Here is a 17,183-nt window from a genome sequence, read left to right on the forward strand (position 1 = left end):
TATTCAGCCCTCAGGGCATTCACTCTCCCATGACCTGGAGCACCTTGACCCAATGCGATAAGCACCTGAAATACACGATGGGCAAGCCGGGAAGATGAACCCAATCAGCGTGAAAGCAGCTCTGACGTCAAACAGCTTTGGCTTTCTGACTGAGTCAATAAAGCACAAAAGGAAACGCTTGATCTATCATCTGTGTTTTGTGCGGCTGCCGAAGGATGAGCATTCATACGAATACCGGGTGTGTGTCCAGAAATGTTGATTGCTCAGTATTGAGCATTCGTTCCAATATTCTGAGTCATCATTCCCATTGACGTTCAGCCAATGTGAAACAAAAGCTGAAAATGACTTTCAACTTTGGTTGAGAAAGATAACGGTGAGACAGGCGGTGATTTATTTTTTCCGACAATTGACAATTGCCATCATACTCGTATCACTCAAATCATTTTTTACCGTTACCCATATCCACCTATAAATCCTTCTTATGCAATATTTTTTAATAAGGACTTTCTTGGGCGAGCTGACTCAGATTTGGGTCAAGTTGAAGGCAGGACGTAGCAGTAACAGATCTGAACTACTTTCCTGGACATCCTGTAAAATAGATGGCGCCGTCTATTTACAGTAAATACAAGTTCAGTCGAGGACCTCTACTTTTTTTTTTTTTCTTCTTCCATGGAACTGCTCCACTTTTCCGCCGCGGTAATGGGCAGGGAGTTTCTTTCAACCTCTAACACGAGTCAAGCGGTTTGTCACCGACTGACGTCAAGCAACTGATCCACCTCTGGCAGCTAGTGGCGTCTCTGACCGGTCTGGTTTCGGTCTGGACCAGACCGGAGATTCCTCCTGGCCGCTCGCCCCCCCCACCTTTCCTCAGCTTTGTATCGGTCGGGTTCCCGAGAAGGCCCGCGGGCTTTGGCTGAGGCAGGGAGGAAGAGAGCCACTTCCTGCAAAACAAATGGGCTCTTTCCCTATTCGCGTTATGAAAACAAACGTCTTCCTGAAGTTTTGACTCACCAGCTGCTATTTGTTTTCATTTAGACTGACAGCGACTGGGCAGTGGAGGGGAAAAAATGGAAGGCAATATTAGCGGAATTAGATGGAAGCTCGGGCGGGCCTCAAGCGTGGAGGGCAGCGCTGAGCTCAGACAGACGAGGAAGGAAGAATGCTGAAATAGAAAGACTGATGCGCTTGGATCTGGATAAGAGAGCAATTTGCTTCCTGAAAGCAAGGTTGCTTGTAGGAGTCCTGCTCTCTTACAAAATGAAAATGCAACGCCAGGACAATAACAGGATGGGTGCTTCCCCGTAAATGTCATCAAGCATCAGGTTATCGTGCGATTTTAAAAAAAAATTTTTTTTTACTTTTTATCCCAGCATTGTGAGAGTAAAGACATTTTGGCACTCAAAATGTTCCATTTCAATTTTAAATGGATTATTGTATCGGAAAAACACTGGCCACCTACAATAACGAAAGCTCCTTTTTGTTTTTGTCCGAAGAGATGTAAGAGATAAGATTGTTTTGTTGTTGCGAATTCCTCTAAGGATCAAACTGCACTGCAGTGCAGCGAGCCAATCTCCTGTGTGCCCATTGGCCTGTTCTCTATTACAGGAGCGATAAGGAGCCAAATTTGTTTCTCCACCCTGCCGGTACCCGCAGACGCTGCCTTCCTCAAACGTGGCCCTGATGGAAGGATGCAGATATGATTATGTTGTGGCCAAAACGTGCAATGCTGTCAGATGTCGCCGTCTGCTCGTGTGGCTGTGCGCTGGCACGTCCAAAACCACTATTGAGGTTTTTTAAATAAAAACAAAAATGAATTCAAAACAACTGCCTCAATCTGAATCTCACATTTATAAAAGTAACAATTATATCCAATGTTTTTATCTGTCATTGAATGTGTCACCTCTGAGCATGTGCATGATGGGCTTTGTCTCTCATTAACCCAGAAAAGACATTCTGAGTAAATTCGTCCACCCTGATGACAGCGACTTGTACTGTAAATATACAATGGGTTGGATCACTGTGGTTCTGTGTCAAAGGGCAACGTGGCAGACGGGCCTACGTGCCGATTTGAAGGCCAGCAGACATGCCACACGGGCTCTCGACCGTGACGGTCACTGCCATTGCAGCAGGAGCAGATTACTTGAGTAATTATACCAAACATAATGGCAACCACTCCCCTCAAAACAAATCTTGAAGAAAAACATTGATAAACATTTAATTTACGATTTCCATGGAAAACATGGGAGGAATAAATCGAAACTGGAGAAAAAAATAAAATCTCTGAATTTGGGAATCCGCAAGTGATGAACCATGAGTAAGCGGGGGTCGACTCTAAGTCTGTTTTCGGGATAGTGCGGCAGCAGTGCCTCCTTGTGGCCATAAGTGAGAATCACCCTTTTGAGTAGACAGCGTGTAAGAGCTCGGCTCCGCCAATAGATGTCGCTTTGGAGTCACACAAATCCAGCCAATGTCTTGCAGCTGAGCTGATGCCGTCGCCATCTTTTGTTGAGAACGTAAACACCAGCAGTGTGCGTCTTCTCGCGCTTACGTCGGGTGACAGCGACGATTTCCGAACAAGACGCAATCTCGTGACATGAGCGCATGGCCAGTGAGGTAAGAGGCTCCAAATGACGTCATGCTGCCATTTAAATGACTGCCTTGTGATCATGTCAACAGTGAGGGGGCTACGGGCTCACCGTGATGCCGTTCTTTGTCTTTTTCTTAGAAATGTAACATAAAATAACGACGTACACTTGCAGCAACGATGTGACCGTAGCAATTGTGTGTCTTTGCAGATGAAGGTTCTGCGTGGTTTCCCTCACCAGGCACGAACGGAGGTTTAAACCGGGGAGGGAGGTGGGGGGCAACAGAGGGGAGGGCGGGAGGGGGTCTTGGGGTACGTCCGTCATGGACCAAGAGTACGAGAAGCGTCTTCTGAGGCAAATCAACTTCCAGAACTTGCCCGCTGAGGCCCGGCTGAGTAGGGTGAGATGGTGGTGGAAGATTGACATTTCACACATTCGACATGATTTCTTATTTGTGCACGTTCAGTTCTGCTTGTGAATTGTTAAATGAGCGCTCGTGGACCTGCGGGCACGCGCAATTAAATTTGGAGGACACCGTTTCAAGATTTGCACGCACAGTCTTCAGACAATGTCGTGTCAAAAGAGCTGTTTCGCCTCCGTCCACTTGGTGGCAGTGTTGCTGTCTCCATTGAACAAGCATGTCTCGTTTTTCACTTGAAAATTGCAAACTAAAAAATGACAAGCGTTTATTTTTCTGATATATCTGTAATATTAGTTATTTCACATGCTGGCTAACAAAATATGACCATAATTTATTTCCACAAAAGCACTTTTTCTCTCTGGCTCTCCAGTGTGGAAGCGTTACATGCAGCCCCATCAGTGTGAAGTCAGGGGACCGCTTCATCCCCACCCGCGCTGGAAGCAACTGGAGCATCAATTTTCATTACGCCAACGTGAGCCCTTTATCCATTGCTGACAAAGTCGCCCGCCGGCTTGCTCGCTCGCTCAGCTGACCATACATCTGTCTTCCTTCTCCGTTCAGGAGAACTGTCGCTCCCCCGGCCAGAACCAAAAAGCAAAAGATGCCAGCTCAGATTCAGGCAAAGGTGGGGAATCCTCTTGGTCGGCCATTCGAGGTCCGGCGTCCTTGATGATGTCACTCAAGCGTGCGATATGACCGCCGACAGACACGGTGGCGTACGCCGCCCTCTTGAGGAACGAGTTGCTAGGCGCGGGCATCGAGTCGGTGTCGGACCTTCACGCAGATGAAAGGCGACGCGCCGTCTACTCGCACGGCCTCTTTCGGGTACGCACTGCCCCGGACGGTTCCGTTCTTTTGTTTGGTGAGCCGTGGAGATGACGCCGTCTCTCTTGGAACCACACAGTACGCCGTCCGCACCAAGTCGACGCCTTTTGACGGCGACAACCAAGTCTCACCGTTCTCTCTCTCGCCGCTTACTAACAAGAGGTAAGCCGCCACAGTAGGTCGCTCGCTCGCTCTCCCCTGGCACGTGTTCCGCTTTTTCCGCAAAGCTGGCTTTCTTCCGCCGCAGTCACAAGCTGCTCCGCTCTCCTCGTAAACCTGCCCGCAAGATCTCCAAGATCCCCTTCAAGGTGCTGGACGCCCCCGAGCTGCAGGACGACTTCTACCTCAACCTGGTCGACTGGTCGACGGGCAACTTGCTCAGTGTGGGTTTGGGAGCTTGCGTCTACCTGTGGAGCGCCTGCACCAGCCAGGTGCGAGCCATCGTTTTGCCCCGACAAACTCTCCACCAAGTGCTTGACTCTCTTGCGTGTGCTCACAGGTGACACGGTTGTGCGACCTTTCGGTGGACGGCGATTCTGTGACTTCGGTGTGCTGGAACGAGAGGGTGAGCCGCATAAAAGGACTGGCCCGTTGTCGGTCGACACTTATGCTACCTTAAGTCGCAGTCGGTTGCATTTGGCTGTTTGATTCAACAGACAAGATTGATGAGTACAATTTGGGGACAATTTTGTCCTCCCCAATACCAATATGAGTCCGCATATGAATTCTAATCTTGGATAATCTGTCATTGCACCACCCAAACGATGTCAGCAAACAAACAGATGCAATGCATGGACTCTCTTTTACTTGCCTATAGTATCGGAAGCCTTCACTGACATCGGGTACATTGGAAGAAGCCTTTATCGATATCAGGATTCGCGGCATCCTTTTTTGACATTCTAAAACATCTCAAGTGGATTTGCATGCTAGGGGAGCCTGGTTGCCGTCGGGACCCACAAAGGTTACGTTCAGATCTGGGACGCGGCAGGTGGGCGAAAGCTGACCATTTTGGAGGGCCACTCGGCTCGTGTGGGTAAGTTGGCCCCGCCCCCATTGAGGCTTTTTGCCCCCTGACGGTCTCTGGCTTGGCTTGCGTCCAAGGCGCCCTGGCGTGGAACGGGGAGCAGCTTTCGTCGGGCAGCCGCGACCGAGTCATCTTGCAACGGGACGTCAGAACGCCGCCTTCCGCCGAGAGGCGGTTGCAGGGTCACCGACAGGAAGTGTGTGGTCTCAAGTGGTCCCCCGACCATCAGCATCTCGCCTCCGGAGGCAACGACAACAAGGTACATGAATCCAGAATGGCCTCCTCTCCTGGTGACGTTGACGGCCACGCTCTCTCTCTCTCTCTCAGTTGCTGGTGTGGAACAGCTCCAGCCTGCTCCCGGTGCAACAGTACAGCGAGCACCTCGCCGCCGTGAAGGCCATCGCCTGGTCGCCGCACCAGCACGGGCTGCTGGCGTCGGGCGGCGGCACGGCCGACCGCTGTCTACGCTTCTGGAACACGCTGACGGGTCAGGCGCTGCAGAGCACCGACACGGGCTCCCAGGTGTGCAACCTGGCCTGGTCCAAGCACGCCAATGAACTGGTGAGCGCGCCGAAATCCACTGCTGGGGAGAAAAAAGTAGGCGCTATCCATTTTTGTCTTTGCTCCAAGGTGAGCACTCACGGCTACTCTCAGAACCAGATTTTGGTGTGGAAGTACCCGTCGCTGACGCAGGTGGCTAAGCTGACGGGACACTCCTACAGAGTTCTTTACCTGGTATGATATCATCAGGGTGGTCCCATGTGACAAGCAAGTTCAATGTTTTTCGCTCTCTCTCTCTCAGGCTGTGTCCCCTGACGGTGAGGCCATCGTTACGGGCGCGGGGGATGAGACGCTTCGCTTTTGGAACATCTTCAGCAAGACGCGCTGCACCAAGGAGTCCAAGTCTGTACTGAACCTTTTCACACGAATCCGATAGAGGAGCAAGATGGCCGACCTGCAGCACTTTGCCACCCACCGCACCGCAACTCTTCTGTCCTTATGGTTTCCAACAATGTGCACTTCCCCCTCGTTCTGCCCCCCCCCCCCCCTTTTCATTAGTGAAAACAAAAAATCGTTGGCTTCTTAAATCCTGTTTTGTTTTTATTTCATCATCTGTCAGCAGAGATATACATGTTGAAAAACTGACATCCAGTTTAAAAAGAACTCGGAGAACAAGTCTGTATGTGTTTCTTTGTCAGGACTGTGAGAAGGTGCAACACAATTGTTTAGCATTTCATGTTGGATTTTGCTCTGACTTGCAATCTTTGGATTTGCCGGAGGAAATGTGAGCTAGTGGCGTCCGGACCCCTGCAGGCCACCACAAAGCAGAGAGAACTCCTTCACTGTCTCCTTCACGTGACGCTTGTTGCTCTGCTCCCTTGGAAGAAGACGACATACTTTAGAAAGAATGGCTCGACCCGTTTGTCGACGAGCTTCCCTTTTGTCATGATTTGACGTTTCAATTTTGAACTGCTTCAAATCTTCCTAACCTCAGCTCTTCCGTTTTGAGACGAGCGGGCCTCATCGAACGCCTTTGAGGAAATGACTCACCTGAGGAGCTTCTGGGTGAAGTCGCGTTTCTGCTCAGCGGAGACGTGCGCTGCCGGGAAACCTGGCGACTGCAGAACTTCTTGGAGCCACCCGGATAGCAGATGCGGACAATGTCTGCTCAGACTCAGAAGCACCTCGGAAAGATGATCAGTCAGACTACGAGGAGAGCCGCCGCCGACCGCCTGCGAGCCAAACGCGAAATAATCAATGCCATTTCATGAGTGATTGCAAAAGAAATAATTGAGACTTTGCTTTTGAAAGAGGGACTGACGTGCAGGACGCTCTCTGTAAGGAGCTTGCCGTCCCTCTGCAGCACCTCGCCAAGAGGTGGCACGTCGTGACATCGAGGCAACCACTCGGTCTGTCGCAAGAGGAGAAAAATGACAACTCATTTTCAAATCAGACAAGTAAAAACTAGTCAAATATTTAAAAAAAAAGCTTTTACTAAAAGTGAAGACAATTTGCAATTCTAGTAACGACACGAATTTGATGCACAATTTGTCTTTGCGGGCCACATAAAATGATATGAATATATATATATATATATATATATATAAAACAATTTTATTTAGAAAAATAAATAAATATATATATAAGATAGATAGATATTTATTTTCTAAATAAAATTACTTTCCCAATTCTGGTGTTCCACTGAACATCTGACTGTCACGACTCGTCCCCGGTTGCTTTATTCTGTCAATATGTTACCATGGTTTCTGTTGCCGTCGCCCCTCCCCTCCTGCGTTACCTCAATCAATGTAACCACAGTCACCTACCGCTTGTTACCTGTCTTGTATTTAAGTCCTGTCTGCCCCTCACTCCCTTTTCGGATCGTGGATGTTGTCTGATGTGATTTTTGTTTCTTGGTTCCTGTCTTTGTCAGTGTTGTTTCGGTCAGCCAGTCTGTCGGTCGGTCCGTTAAGTTATGTTAATATGCCGATTCTGTTGGTTTTGTTCCCCTCATCCTCCCTTCCAACTACCTTTTCCCTCAATCAACCCCGGTCCAAGCTGCATTTGGTCGCCCTGCTCTATTCCGATCTGTGACATTTCAATGTCCGTCAATTTTGTGTATTTCCGCTATTATTAGTATCTTGTCCATATTGGTCCCCCTCATTATAATGAAACAATCAGCGTGACCATCTTAATCTTATTTTTGTTTTATTTCTTCAGCAGTCGTGGCTCGTGCTTTGGAGGAACTTCAACTTACAAAGAAGTGGCTGGCAGCTTTGACTGTGGATGTCTCAGGAAATTGAAGTGACACAATTCCTGAGCATAGCAAAAAGAATTTGAGAATCAGGATTTGAGATTCTTGCTGGAAATAAAGATACTCACCACAGTGAAATAGCGCATTGGCGTCCAAATGATCCCATTCCAGATACAACTCGGGTTTTCTTTTAAGAATCTATACGCACATGTTTTGAGGTGAAACATGATGCAAGGAAACAATGTTTTCCACCAACCTGAGCATGAAGGTACATAAAGGACTCTGCCACGTCAGGATGATCCCTGATGCCTACAAAATCACAGGCTTTATTTAAAAAAAAAAAAAAAAAAAAAAAAAAGCACTTGTTTTAAAAAAAATACATACCTTGTGGAAATAGGGCTAGTGTGGAAGCGGTAAGCACTTCAACCAGGCTTTTAATGGCTGTCAAGTGGTGGTGCTCTCCAGCAAAGAGGTGAACCATCTAAGGAGAAGAGTTGGAGTCTCGATGTGCTTTCTTTAGCTACTGCGCAGCGCGCAAATGCACCTGAGACGCTAGGTCCAGCGCTGAGGCCTGCGGGAAGGCGCAGTACATCTGGCCCAGCGTCTCACTCAGCTGAGCCACCAATGGCCCGAAATCCCGTAGGACAGTTCGAATGGACTTATCAAATACCCCACACACCGCCTGAGGAGGGGAGGGGTGAGGTGAAGGTCAATAATAGGGTTGCACATATTGAAGGTCAACATTTCTTCTTACCTCGACCACCTCCGAATCTTCCAGCCATTTGCTGAGAATGTTCTGGATCAATGCATACGTTTGCTGTAGTACGACCACAACCTAAACACACACAAAAATGTGCATTGTATTTATATTGAATCAATCCTCCGTCTAATTTTCGAGTTCTTTGGCACTTGTTTGAGCTTACCGGGTTGAGCGTGCTTTGTGAGTGAGTTGGTGCAGAGCGAGCCACTCCCTCCAACACGTCTGCGGGTCGCTTGACGTCCAGAGCGGTGAAGAGGCTGGACAGCATTCCCAGGATGCGAATGATGGGCTGTTTGTTGGCAGGATCGACCTGCATGCGCAAAAACAGACATTATGAGATTTAAATAAATTATAAATAGACAAAAAAATGCAGTCCACGTGTTTACACATCATTGTTTCAGGTTTACATGATAAAGCCACAGACTTGATTACATTTTCGTAATCAACTTTAGCCTGAGGGGTTTAATCCACTAATTAAATTAGATCAACGTTTTTTTATTATTTTTATTTTTTTTTATTTAATCGTGGTTCAATGTAGAGTAATCCTAAAGTACAAAACCCAAATATTTAAATGTACTAACTCTAATATTATTTATTGTAAGATAGATCCACGTATTGCTTATATTTGTTTTGGAAAATAAAAATGATGACATAGACAAATAAATGAATAAATAAATGAATGAATGAATAAATAAAATAATTAAAAATAAATAAATAATAAATAAATAAATAAATGAATGACTGAATGAATAAATAAATAAATGAATAAATAAATAGCTTATTGAATCACAACGCTGAATGAAAAAAAATGCAATTCCATTATTCTTCAAAATCATTTTCAGTTTTCCGCCTACCGGTTGTCTGGCCAGAGTGTCCAGCTGCCGCACGTGGGGGCCGATCAGCGAGTGCACTTTTGCCAAGATCTTGTCGGCTGGCAGAGCAGAGAGCAGGAAGCCCATGGCCTGCATCAGCCACATGCACTGGCTGCTCTGCACACGAGAGCAAAGCAAATCAAATCACACGTGCTTTCCTGATTTTTTGCGACACTCTTCACTCACCTTATGGATATCTTTGAGCAGCACGTCCTACATAGGATTCCACGTATTATTAGGATGTGATTTTCCTGAACACTGTGAAGCGGCGCGTCTGACCTGAGACACATTAAGAATATCCTGAGTGTAGGACGCCAGATCGTGTCGACACTCCCTGCAGATCCTCTTCAGAGTGGAAACACTGGACACGGACAGCTCAGGCCTGACAAGACCCTGGAGCACCATGGCTAACGTGCCCCCGAGCATCACCGGGTGGTCCGCCAGCCACTCGGCCAAGGATCCTTGGCGACACGGGCACATGAAATACAGAAAATGAACCCAGCTCAAACAAGACACTCGCTTGTTATGAGTATTGCCAAAGTTGAAAATGAAATCAACTCCTGAATAACACGCATGCACGCAGGCACCTATGGTGTACATGAGCGTGTCTGCCAGCATGACGTTGGTGATGTTGATTGTGGGCATCAAGCCAATCAGACCCGGGATGACATCCGAGTAATTCACATCAATGGTCTCGGCGATGGACTGGAAGCCAAAGAGCAAAGCCTCGGTTTCCTTGAAAGAGGAAAGCAGAAAGTTATGCTCCCAAAATGAGGAGGCGTGTCATGTATCGGACCAGATAGAGGACCTGCCAATGCGCCGACCGTTGCGGCTCCGTCAGCTGCCTGCCCAGGCGCTCGTAAAGCTCGCTGAGCAGCTCGCCTCCCAACATTTCGTAGACATACATCAGTGTGTCCGAGATGTCCACTCTGGAAGGTAAACCTGTCTGTTACTCGAGGCAGCAAAAACAAACAACCTTGTCACGCCCCTCGAAGGACCAAATGCTGCATTTCATCAGAATCACCGGTAGATTCGGAACTGCTCCTTGTCGTCACAAGTCCAGGAGTTGTATTCTTCCTGGGAGGGATAGTGACATTTGCGAAGAAGCACATCCACCAACTGGAAGTAAACAGGTCTGTACACTTGCAGATAAATGTCCTGCTTCCCCTCCTCAAAAGACAAGATGTCATCCTGAGCAGAAAGAAAACCAAGAAAGATGGCACGCCTGTCCAAGGTTGGCAGATTTATATTTGGTCCCCACCTGAAGGGTGTACCAGAAAGTGAGTGTGAGGGAGCTGGTGGTCTCGCTGATTGGGTACTGGCCGGGAATGCCGGTACAGAACAGAATCATGTTGACCAAGGCCAGATATTGTTGCCAGTGCTCCACTTGCTCCAGCAACACCCTGTTCTCGTTCAGAACCAAACGTGTCCAAATTCAGCCGTACGATGGATTGCCGACCATGCGAGCGCACCTGCAGTGTGTTTCGCCCATGGCGACGGCGATGCGGCAGATGCCGTGTGAGGTCTCCATGTCCCCGTCTTGAGCTGCTGTCTTCAGCTGATCGTGGAGACCCAACACCAGCGGCATCAGACTCCACAGAGAATTGCCGTACCTGCGGGTACGATGTCAATGAGTTACGGTGGTAACACAAGACAAGTCTCAGTTGCCCTGCAGACCTTTGGCAGTCGGATTTCGAGATGGTACCGACGATGGTCTCGACAGCTGTGTCAAAGAGCTCCGGGTTGGATAAAGTGGCAAAACAATCCTGTAGCAGTTCCTGAGTCTCCCCCAGTGGCACATCCAGTCCCACCCAGCTGGACAAGCAGCGGAGCACTTTCTCCTTCACCCGGATGGACGAGTCCTGGCTTTGGAGGAGCTGACGCAGAAGGGAACACACGGCACCCCACTCCCCGGCCAGAGCCTCCCTCAGCTGGCCGCGACGGCTCTGCGCCAGCCGGCTGCTCCGGAGCTCCTCGGGAAGCACCACCAGGAGCTCCAGCAGGGCCAGACAGTGCTGCTGAGGGTCCTGCGTGCCTTCAGGGCCCTGAGGTTGAAAGGCTCGCACCATGTCGGCGACCGGCTGCGACCACACGTGGGGAATTAAATTTAGGGCCATGGAGGCCAGTGCGACGCACAGCCTGGTTAAAACCATTTTGGGGCCAGAGGAGAAGTGCAAAATGTGGGAAAGGAGCTGCACTCTCAGGCGTTCGTGCTGGTCTGCAGGCAGGTCGCTCCAGTGCGAGGAGATTTTGGCGTGGAGGGTGCTGGCTCCAAAGAACTGGACCTCTGGGAGCTGTGGACCACGTGACAATAATGTGAATAGGAAACCAGACAAGCTCTGAAGACTGGAGGCAAACACGATGCGTCTGCATTTAGCTAATGGACCAAACTGCTAAGCTGCTACTTTTCAACGTCTTTCATTTATTATTTTGCCTTCTAATGTGTTTTTGGGACTATGACTTGCGCCTGGCCCTTGTGAGTGTGCAACAAGCCAGTGTCAAGTTTGGAGTGGATGAGCAGACCTTGTCGGGGCCTAGCAGGGCCCAGCAGAAGTGCCACGCCTGGGCGGACGCCTGAGCCTGGCTCAGCCACTTCTGGGCCGCATTCTTGCGCTCCATGTCTGGCTCGAAATACAGCTGGAAGAGAGCCTGCAAGACAAGTGGGGCTCACTCACTCACAATCAATTGGCATAAATATTCATACTGAAGGACCACTTGATTGAAGAGGGAGACAAAAAAATGTAGTTACTGATCCCAAGCGTGCTGTGCTTGCTATTATTAGGATGGCAAATGCTTATAGTTGGTGTCACGTTACAAAAACGTCTGCTGGGCCAGAGCTCTCCGCACTGTCTCTTTAAACTGCTTTTGTTTTCCAATGAAATGTTTGCGTACCATCTTACATTTCTTATTTATTTGTCATTTTCTGTATCCAGCACACAAAAGAGAATTCATCAAACTGAAAGTAGGATTTCATATTTAGTGCAACATTGCCTTACACATCAAACTTCCAAGCAGCTTAACAAGTATCCAATCAGATTGTTGATAGGTGGTACCCAAGCTCCCTCTAGTGGTACACAAAAGAATTCCTTAATTGTTGTAAATGTTTTTTTAATACAATAGGGCGTATAGAACTACAGTTCCCCATATTTAAGTGCAGTCTTTAGCGTTAAAGAAATAATTTTAAAAAATGAAAATAAGAAAACTCACCGCCTCCACATTGCTCACTGTGACCTCCTGCAATTCGTCGGCATTTGTTGCGCCCGCCGTCGGGTGCAAGGTGAACGTCTCCCCATGCTGGACGTCCATTAGGCCTCACTACCGATAAGAGGACCAACAAAGAGTTGAAAAGCACACACAGCTCTCCAAAGTGTGTGAATGCGAGCGGCCGGAGGACACTCAAGAGCGGCTGTCAGCTGTCCACGCTGACACGTGACCACACTGACCTCTTGATGGGCTTCAATGGACTTGCATGAAGGAGTCCGGTCGTCATTCACTGACGAATAACTCTGTTCTAGCATATTTACTCTCAGAAAGTTAAAATAACAGCCGCGGGGGAAAAAGCTGCGGTTGAGCACGACATACAAGAGGAGCGTCTCTGACGCACTAGCACCTGATTGGCTGCGCAGGGATGCAAATGAGGGATGCTTGCAAATTGCTCCATGCAAGCGGCAAGGAAAAGGTGTGATGTCCAAGAAGGTATCTGCAGCTTTTTTGTTTATGTTGTGTCGATAAGAGACCCCACCCATGCGACTCCCTCAGGATATTTTTAGCCCTCATGTCCCGCCCGGACGCGTATCACGTAACGGAAACAAGTGGTGCGTGCGTGAGATGATACTTTATTTTTTCCTACCTATATATTTTTATTAAATTACCATTTCATTGTTATTTATGTAAATAATCTCAGTGGTTTTTATTTATGAATATTTTGGCGTCTTTTTTTGCCATTCGTTCGTGTGAATTATCTCACCTTAGCCACAGGGTGGCGTAGTTTTCCCGTTGATTGCTGAGATGAGATGTGCAGATAATGAACTAAGAAACCAAAGTTTGAGCCGTATTGAATAAAGCCTGGTGTGCCCTGAGATGTCTTTTTGCTCTTTTAGTAATTTTTGGTAAACTTTTGTTTTTTTCTGCTTTGCTTTTGGATGTCTTCAGCTGTTTTGTTCAAGTGTTGTGCCTTTGCTTGCGTATGAAGTAAACAAAGCTGCCTTTAGAAGGACCCACGGCATGAATGACCATCACGAGCCATGTGTCGGAAGAGGGCGAGGCTCTTTTGTCTGCAACCTGTTAGTTCGGAGCAAGACACTCATTCATCAAGGTACGCCATGTGGACTTTGAACACTAAATAGAACCCCCGCCTTTGACAGAAATCTAATAAATCACTTGCACTCATGGGGGGAAAAAAAAGAGGCTCATGACAATGAATGAACTTGAACTCCATTTATTTAAAAAAGCAATTCTAGTTTGGTAGCAACACTCTACAACTCTTAACTGTCTTAACTGTGTTAGGCCACTCCCAACATGGAAAACCAGTCAGGTCACTGAACATGGATTTCTTGTTTTAAACGTTGGCAAAGGTGAAGTTGTGTTTGTATGATGTCTCCTGCCATTCAACAACATTTTTTGGTATCGCACCAAGATGTCAAAGACGGCCGCGTCCAGCCCAACAAGTGGTGTCCAAAGCTGGCGGTGGTCAGAATCATCCCCAGCAGAGCCACGTTGCCAAAAGCTCCCCGCACTCTTTTTTGAGGATCTGAATGACAATTTTTGTTTTCAAATTACCCGAGTGGCATTGAATGAAAAAAAATCTCCAAACTCACCTCCTGTTGAGTAGCCATGCGCGTAAACCTCTCGGCTTATGATCCAAACAATTCCCAGTCCACTGCTGAGACGCTGAAAGCAGACACACACATTTTGTCTGATAGTAACACGTGTCTGATATGCATTGGCTTAATTGTGAATGTGATATTGATCAACTTACAGGACAATGCAGGCCACCAACACCCAGACAGAAAAGGAAGGCAGGGTAGAGCTCCAGACTGAAAAGAAAAAACCCAACCCAACATCTTTGTTTTGTCTGTCATGTTCCATCATGATTATCCGTCACGTTCCCCACTCACGTGTTTTGGTGTGCACGCTGCACACAGTTAAAAATGTTGCCCTCTTCACTACCATCATCGCTGTACATTTTGGGGTACTGTAAAACAACACAAACATGCACACACAATGTGATCAGAACGTGCAGACACACAAAAGGCAATCTCCAAGCATGCTGCAGCTTGTCTGCTGATGTACACTTGTTTTTTTTCCCCTTTCTCAGCTCACCTGCACATTGTACTTCTTGCGAGCTTTGCCCACTTGAATTGCCAAGTGTCCCACCATGATCATGCTGGCAACACCAGTCAGCACGACGTAACCGTGCTCCTTGGACAGAACAACCATTTTGACACCTGAAGGAAACAAACAAGACAGTTTGATAGCTTCAAGTGCAAATAGTTGGGATTATGAAGGAGAAACTAACGTTTTTGTTCTGTATGACGTAATCGTCAGTAATATTACTCTGTCAAAAATCCCAAGTCGTAAGCTTGTAAGGAGTCCTCGGCTTACGACGGACTTAGCTTGTGACTCCAATTTGTGCTGCTCGTTTTGCGCGAAAAAACAATGCTATATGTCATAAAGAGGATCGACTGTAACGTGATATAAAAGGACTTTCGCCTCTTCATCTCTGCATTCAAATTATGAATGCGAAATCGGAATGGTGGCCCTGGAAGCAACAGTCCAGCGCAATCGTGTTCCGCCCCTCAAAAAAGGTCAAACAAGGACAGCGTCATTGAAAAGAACATAGACAATGGAAACTACTGCGTGATTAAAAACGAGGGCAAAGTACTTACCTGACTGACCAAGCAGGACGATACGTGCACAAGTAACTGAAATAAGCGGAGCAAGCTGTGACTTTGTTCTGAGTGCGTAACGCGCGCACCCTATGGGCGTGGCGGACAACTTCCGTACACATGCTACGTGCTGTATTTTTTTTAATATAATGTTACTGGCAAGCATTCGCCACTAGATGTCCTCGTAACCCCACTGCTTCGACATTTGTCGCCCAATAACTGAATTTGGAACAGAATCATCAGATACGACCTCTGATGCCTATCAAGCGTTCTTTCAACAGCACATCTGTCACCCATCCATCGTGGCCACTTGCTTGTCCTCCAACGCGCCGAGTCTGATTCAGCACTTCGACACCTACACAAACGAGCAAGAATAGCTTCAAACTGGGTGCACGAGCAGAACTGCAAGTGAGACCACCCTGTCCCATCCCATCGCCCATCATCTGCTTTGCTTGTCAGCCAGCCGGCCGCATCTGCCCACTTTGGCTTGCATGACGCATGCAAGGTGCAGCCAGCAGCCAAATGTCAACAAACATTATTGGCTAGTCATGCACGTATGGTACTGCATGGGGTTGGGACGGACACGTTGGCGGATTCACCTCTTTATTATTATTATTATTATTATTATTATTATTATTATTATTATTATTATTATTATTATTATTATTATTATTATTATTATTATTATTATTATTATTATTATTTGATGATGGGCGGCTCGGTGGCGCACTGGGTAGCACGTCCGCCTCACAGTTAGGAGGGTGCGGGTTCGATTCCACCTCCGGCCCTCCCTGTGTGGAGTTTGCATGTTCTCCCCGGGCCCGCGTGGGTTTTCTCCGGGCACTCCGGTTTCCTCCCACATTCTAAAAACATGCTTGGTAGGCCGATTGAAGACTCCAAATTGTCCCTAGGTGTGAGTGTGAGTGCGATTGGTTGTCTGTCTCTGTGTGCCCTGCGATTGGCTGGCAACCAGTTCAGGGTGTCCCCCGCCTACTGCCCGATGACGGCTGGGATAGGCTCCAGCACGCCCGCGACCCCCGTGGGGACTAAGCGGTTCAGAAAATGGATGGATGGATGGATTATTTGATGATATATAGTTTACATGTTTGAAACAAATCAAATTAATTCATTCATTATTATTATTATTTAGGATTGTTTTATGTGTCCAAGCCCTCACATTTCCTGCATTTCATGTCACGACTCGTCCCCGGGTGCATTATTATGTCTATGTTGCCATGGTTTCTGTTCGCGTCGCCCCTCCCCTCCTGCGTTACCTCAATTAGTGTAACCACAGTCACCTAGCTCTTGTTACCTGTCTTGTATTTAAGTCCTGTCTGCCCCTCACTCCCTTTTCAGATCGTGGATGTTGTCTGATGTGATTTTTGTTTCTTGGTTCCTGTCTTTGTCAGTGCTGTTTCGGTTTGCCAGTCTGTCGGTCGGTCCGTTACGTTATGTTAATATGCCGATTCTATTGGTTTTGTTCCCCTCACCCTCCCTTCCAACTACCTTTTACCTCAATAAACCCTGGTCCAAGCTGCATTTGGTCGCCCTGCTCTATTCCGATCTGTGACATTTCAATGTGCGTCAATTTCGCGTATTTCCGCTATTAGTATCTTGTCCATATTGGTCCCGCTCATTATAATGACACACTCACCGTGACCATTTTAATCTTATTTTTGTTTTATTTCTTCAGCAATCGTGGCTCAACGCACGTGTGAATCTCTTTTGAGGTCCAACGTGAGGCTACAAGGTAACCTACTTCGTCGCACACCTGAGGCAAGAGCGAGCACATATGTGCGCAACAATCATGCATGTTTCATGATCGATCAACGTGAGCTTCTGGCTGCACACACGAGAGGCACGTGCAGATGACTGGAAAGCCACGCACAGTGAGTCGGTGGAGCAAATAGGTCATGCATGCAAACACGCTCGTAAATGCATTGGATTACACGGAATATTTTGGTTGCCGCTGCCCCGTATAGTGCACATGCTTCGACCGCGAGCGAGGAGCCCTCCCCTCACCGGAGTTAGCGCTGGAAAGGCGAGAGGATGC

General features: G+C 47.7%; 3 protein-coding genes across 4 annotated transcripts; 1 reads left to right on the plus strand and 2 right to left on the minus strand.

Moving 5' to 3' along the window:
- Positions 1-2,436: 2,436 nt before the first annotated feature.
- Positions 2,437-6,031, plus strand: fzr1b (fizzy/cell division cycle 20 related 1b). Its single transcript, XM_049747306.2, has 13 exons — positions 2,437-2,613; positions 2,796-2,985; positions 3,377-3,478; positions 3,568-3,631; positions 3,713-3,831; positions 3,911-3,993; positions 4,079-4,262; positions 4,331-4,396; positions 4,762-4,864; positions 4,933-5,114; positions 5,183-5,416; positions 5,486-5,590; positions 5,658-6,031. Exons 2-13 carry the CDS (start codon positions 2,908-2,910, stop codon positions 5,790-5,792), a joined length of 1,455 nt encoding a protein of 484 aa, XP_049603263.1. The 5' UTR covers positions 2,437-2,613; positions 2,796-2,907; the 3' UTR covers positions 5,793-6,031.
- LOC125984929 (importin-13-like) lies at positions 5,936-12,674 on the minus strand. The gene is made up of 21 exons (XM_049747263.2): positions 12,450-12,674; positions 11,766-11,891; positions 10,920-11,536; positions 10,715-10,855; positions 10,504-10,645; positions 10,267-10,433; positions 10,051-10,171; positions 9,830-9,977; positions 9,522-9,703; positions 9,429-9,455; positions 9,225-9,359; positions 8,534-8,680; positions 8,365-8,445; positions 8,155-8,292; positions 7,995-8,091; positions 7,867-7,919; positions 7,739-7,808; positions 7,614-7,672; positions 6,678-6,767; positions 6,407-6,588; positions 5,936-6,233 (listed from the first exon to the last, which is right to left on the minus strand). The coding sequence occupies exons 1-21, from the start codon at positions 12,546-12,548 to the stop codon at positions 6,146-6,148; spliced, it is 2,910 nt and encodes a 969-aa protein (XP_049603220.1). The 5' UTR covers positions 12,549-12,674; the 3' UTR covers positions 5,936-6,145.
- A 990-nt stretch (positions 12,675-13,664) lies between these two features.
- On the minus strand, positions 13,665-15,272 carry mgst3a (microsomal glutathione S-transferase 3a). Of its 2 annotated transcripts, none has more exons than XM_049747331.1 (6): positions 15,131-15,272; positions 14,565-14,689; positions 14,360-14,436; positions 14,221-14,278; positions 14,060-14,132; positions 13,665-13,992 (listed from the first exon to the last, which is right to left on the minus strand). In XM_049747331.1, exons 2-6 carry the CDS (start codon positions 14,679-14,681, stop codon positions 13,850-13,852), a joined length of 468 nt encoding a protein of 155 aa, XP_049603288.1. In that variant the 5' UTR covers positions 14,682-14,689; positions 15,131-15,272; the 3' UTR covers positions 13,665-13,849. The 2 variants fall into 2 exon arrangements, with proteins under 2 accessions (XP_049603288.1, XP_049603289.1); XM_049747332.2 differs by lacking the exon at positions 15,131-15,272 and adding an exon at positions 14,761-15,047.
- Positions 15,273-17,183: the final 1,911 nt, after the last annotated feature.

The sequence above is a fragment of the Syngnathus scovelli genome, chromosome 17 (assembly GCF_024217435.2).
Source record: "Syngnathus scovelli strain Florida chromosome 17, RoL_Ssco_1.2, whole genome shotgun sequence".
Lineage (NCBI taxonomy): Eukaryota > Metazoa > Chordata > Actinopteri > Syngnathiformes > Syngnathidae > Syngnathus > Syngnathus scovelli.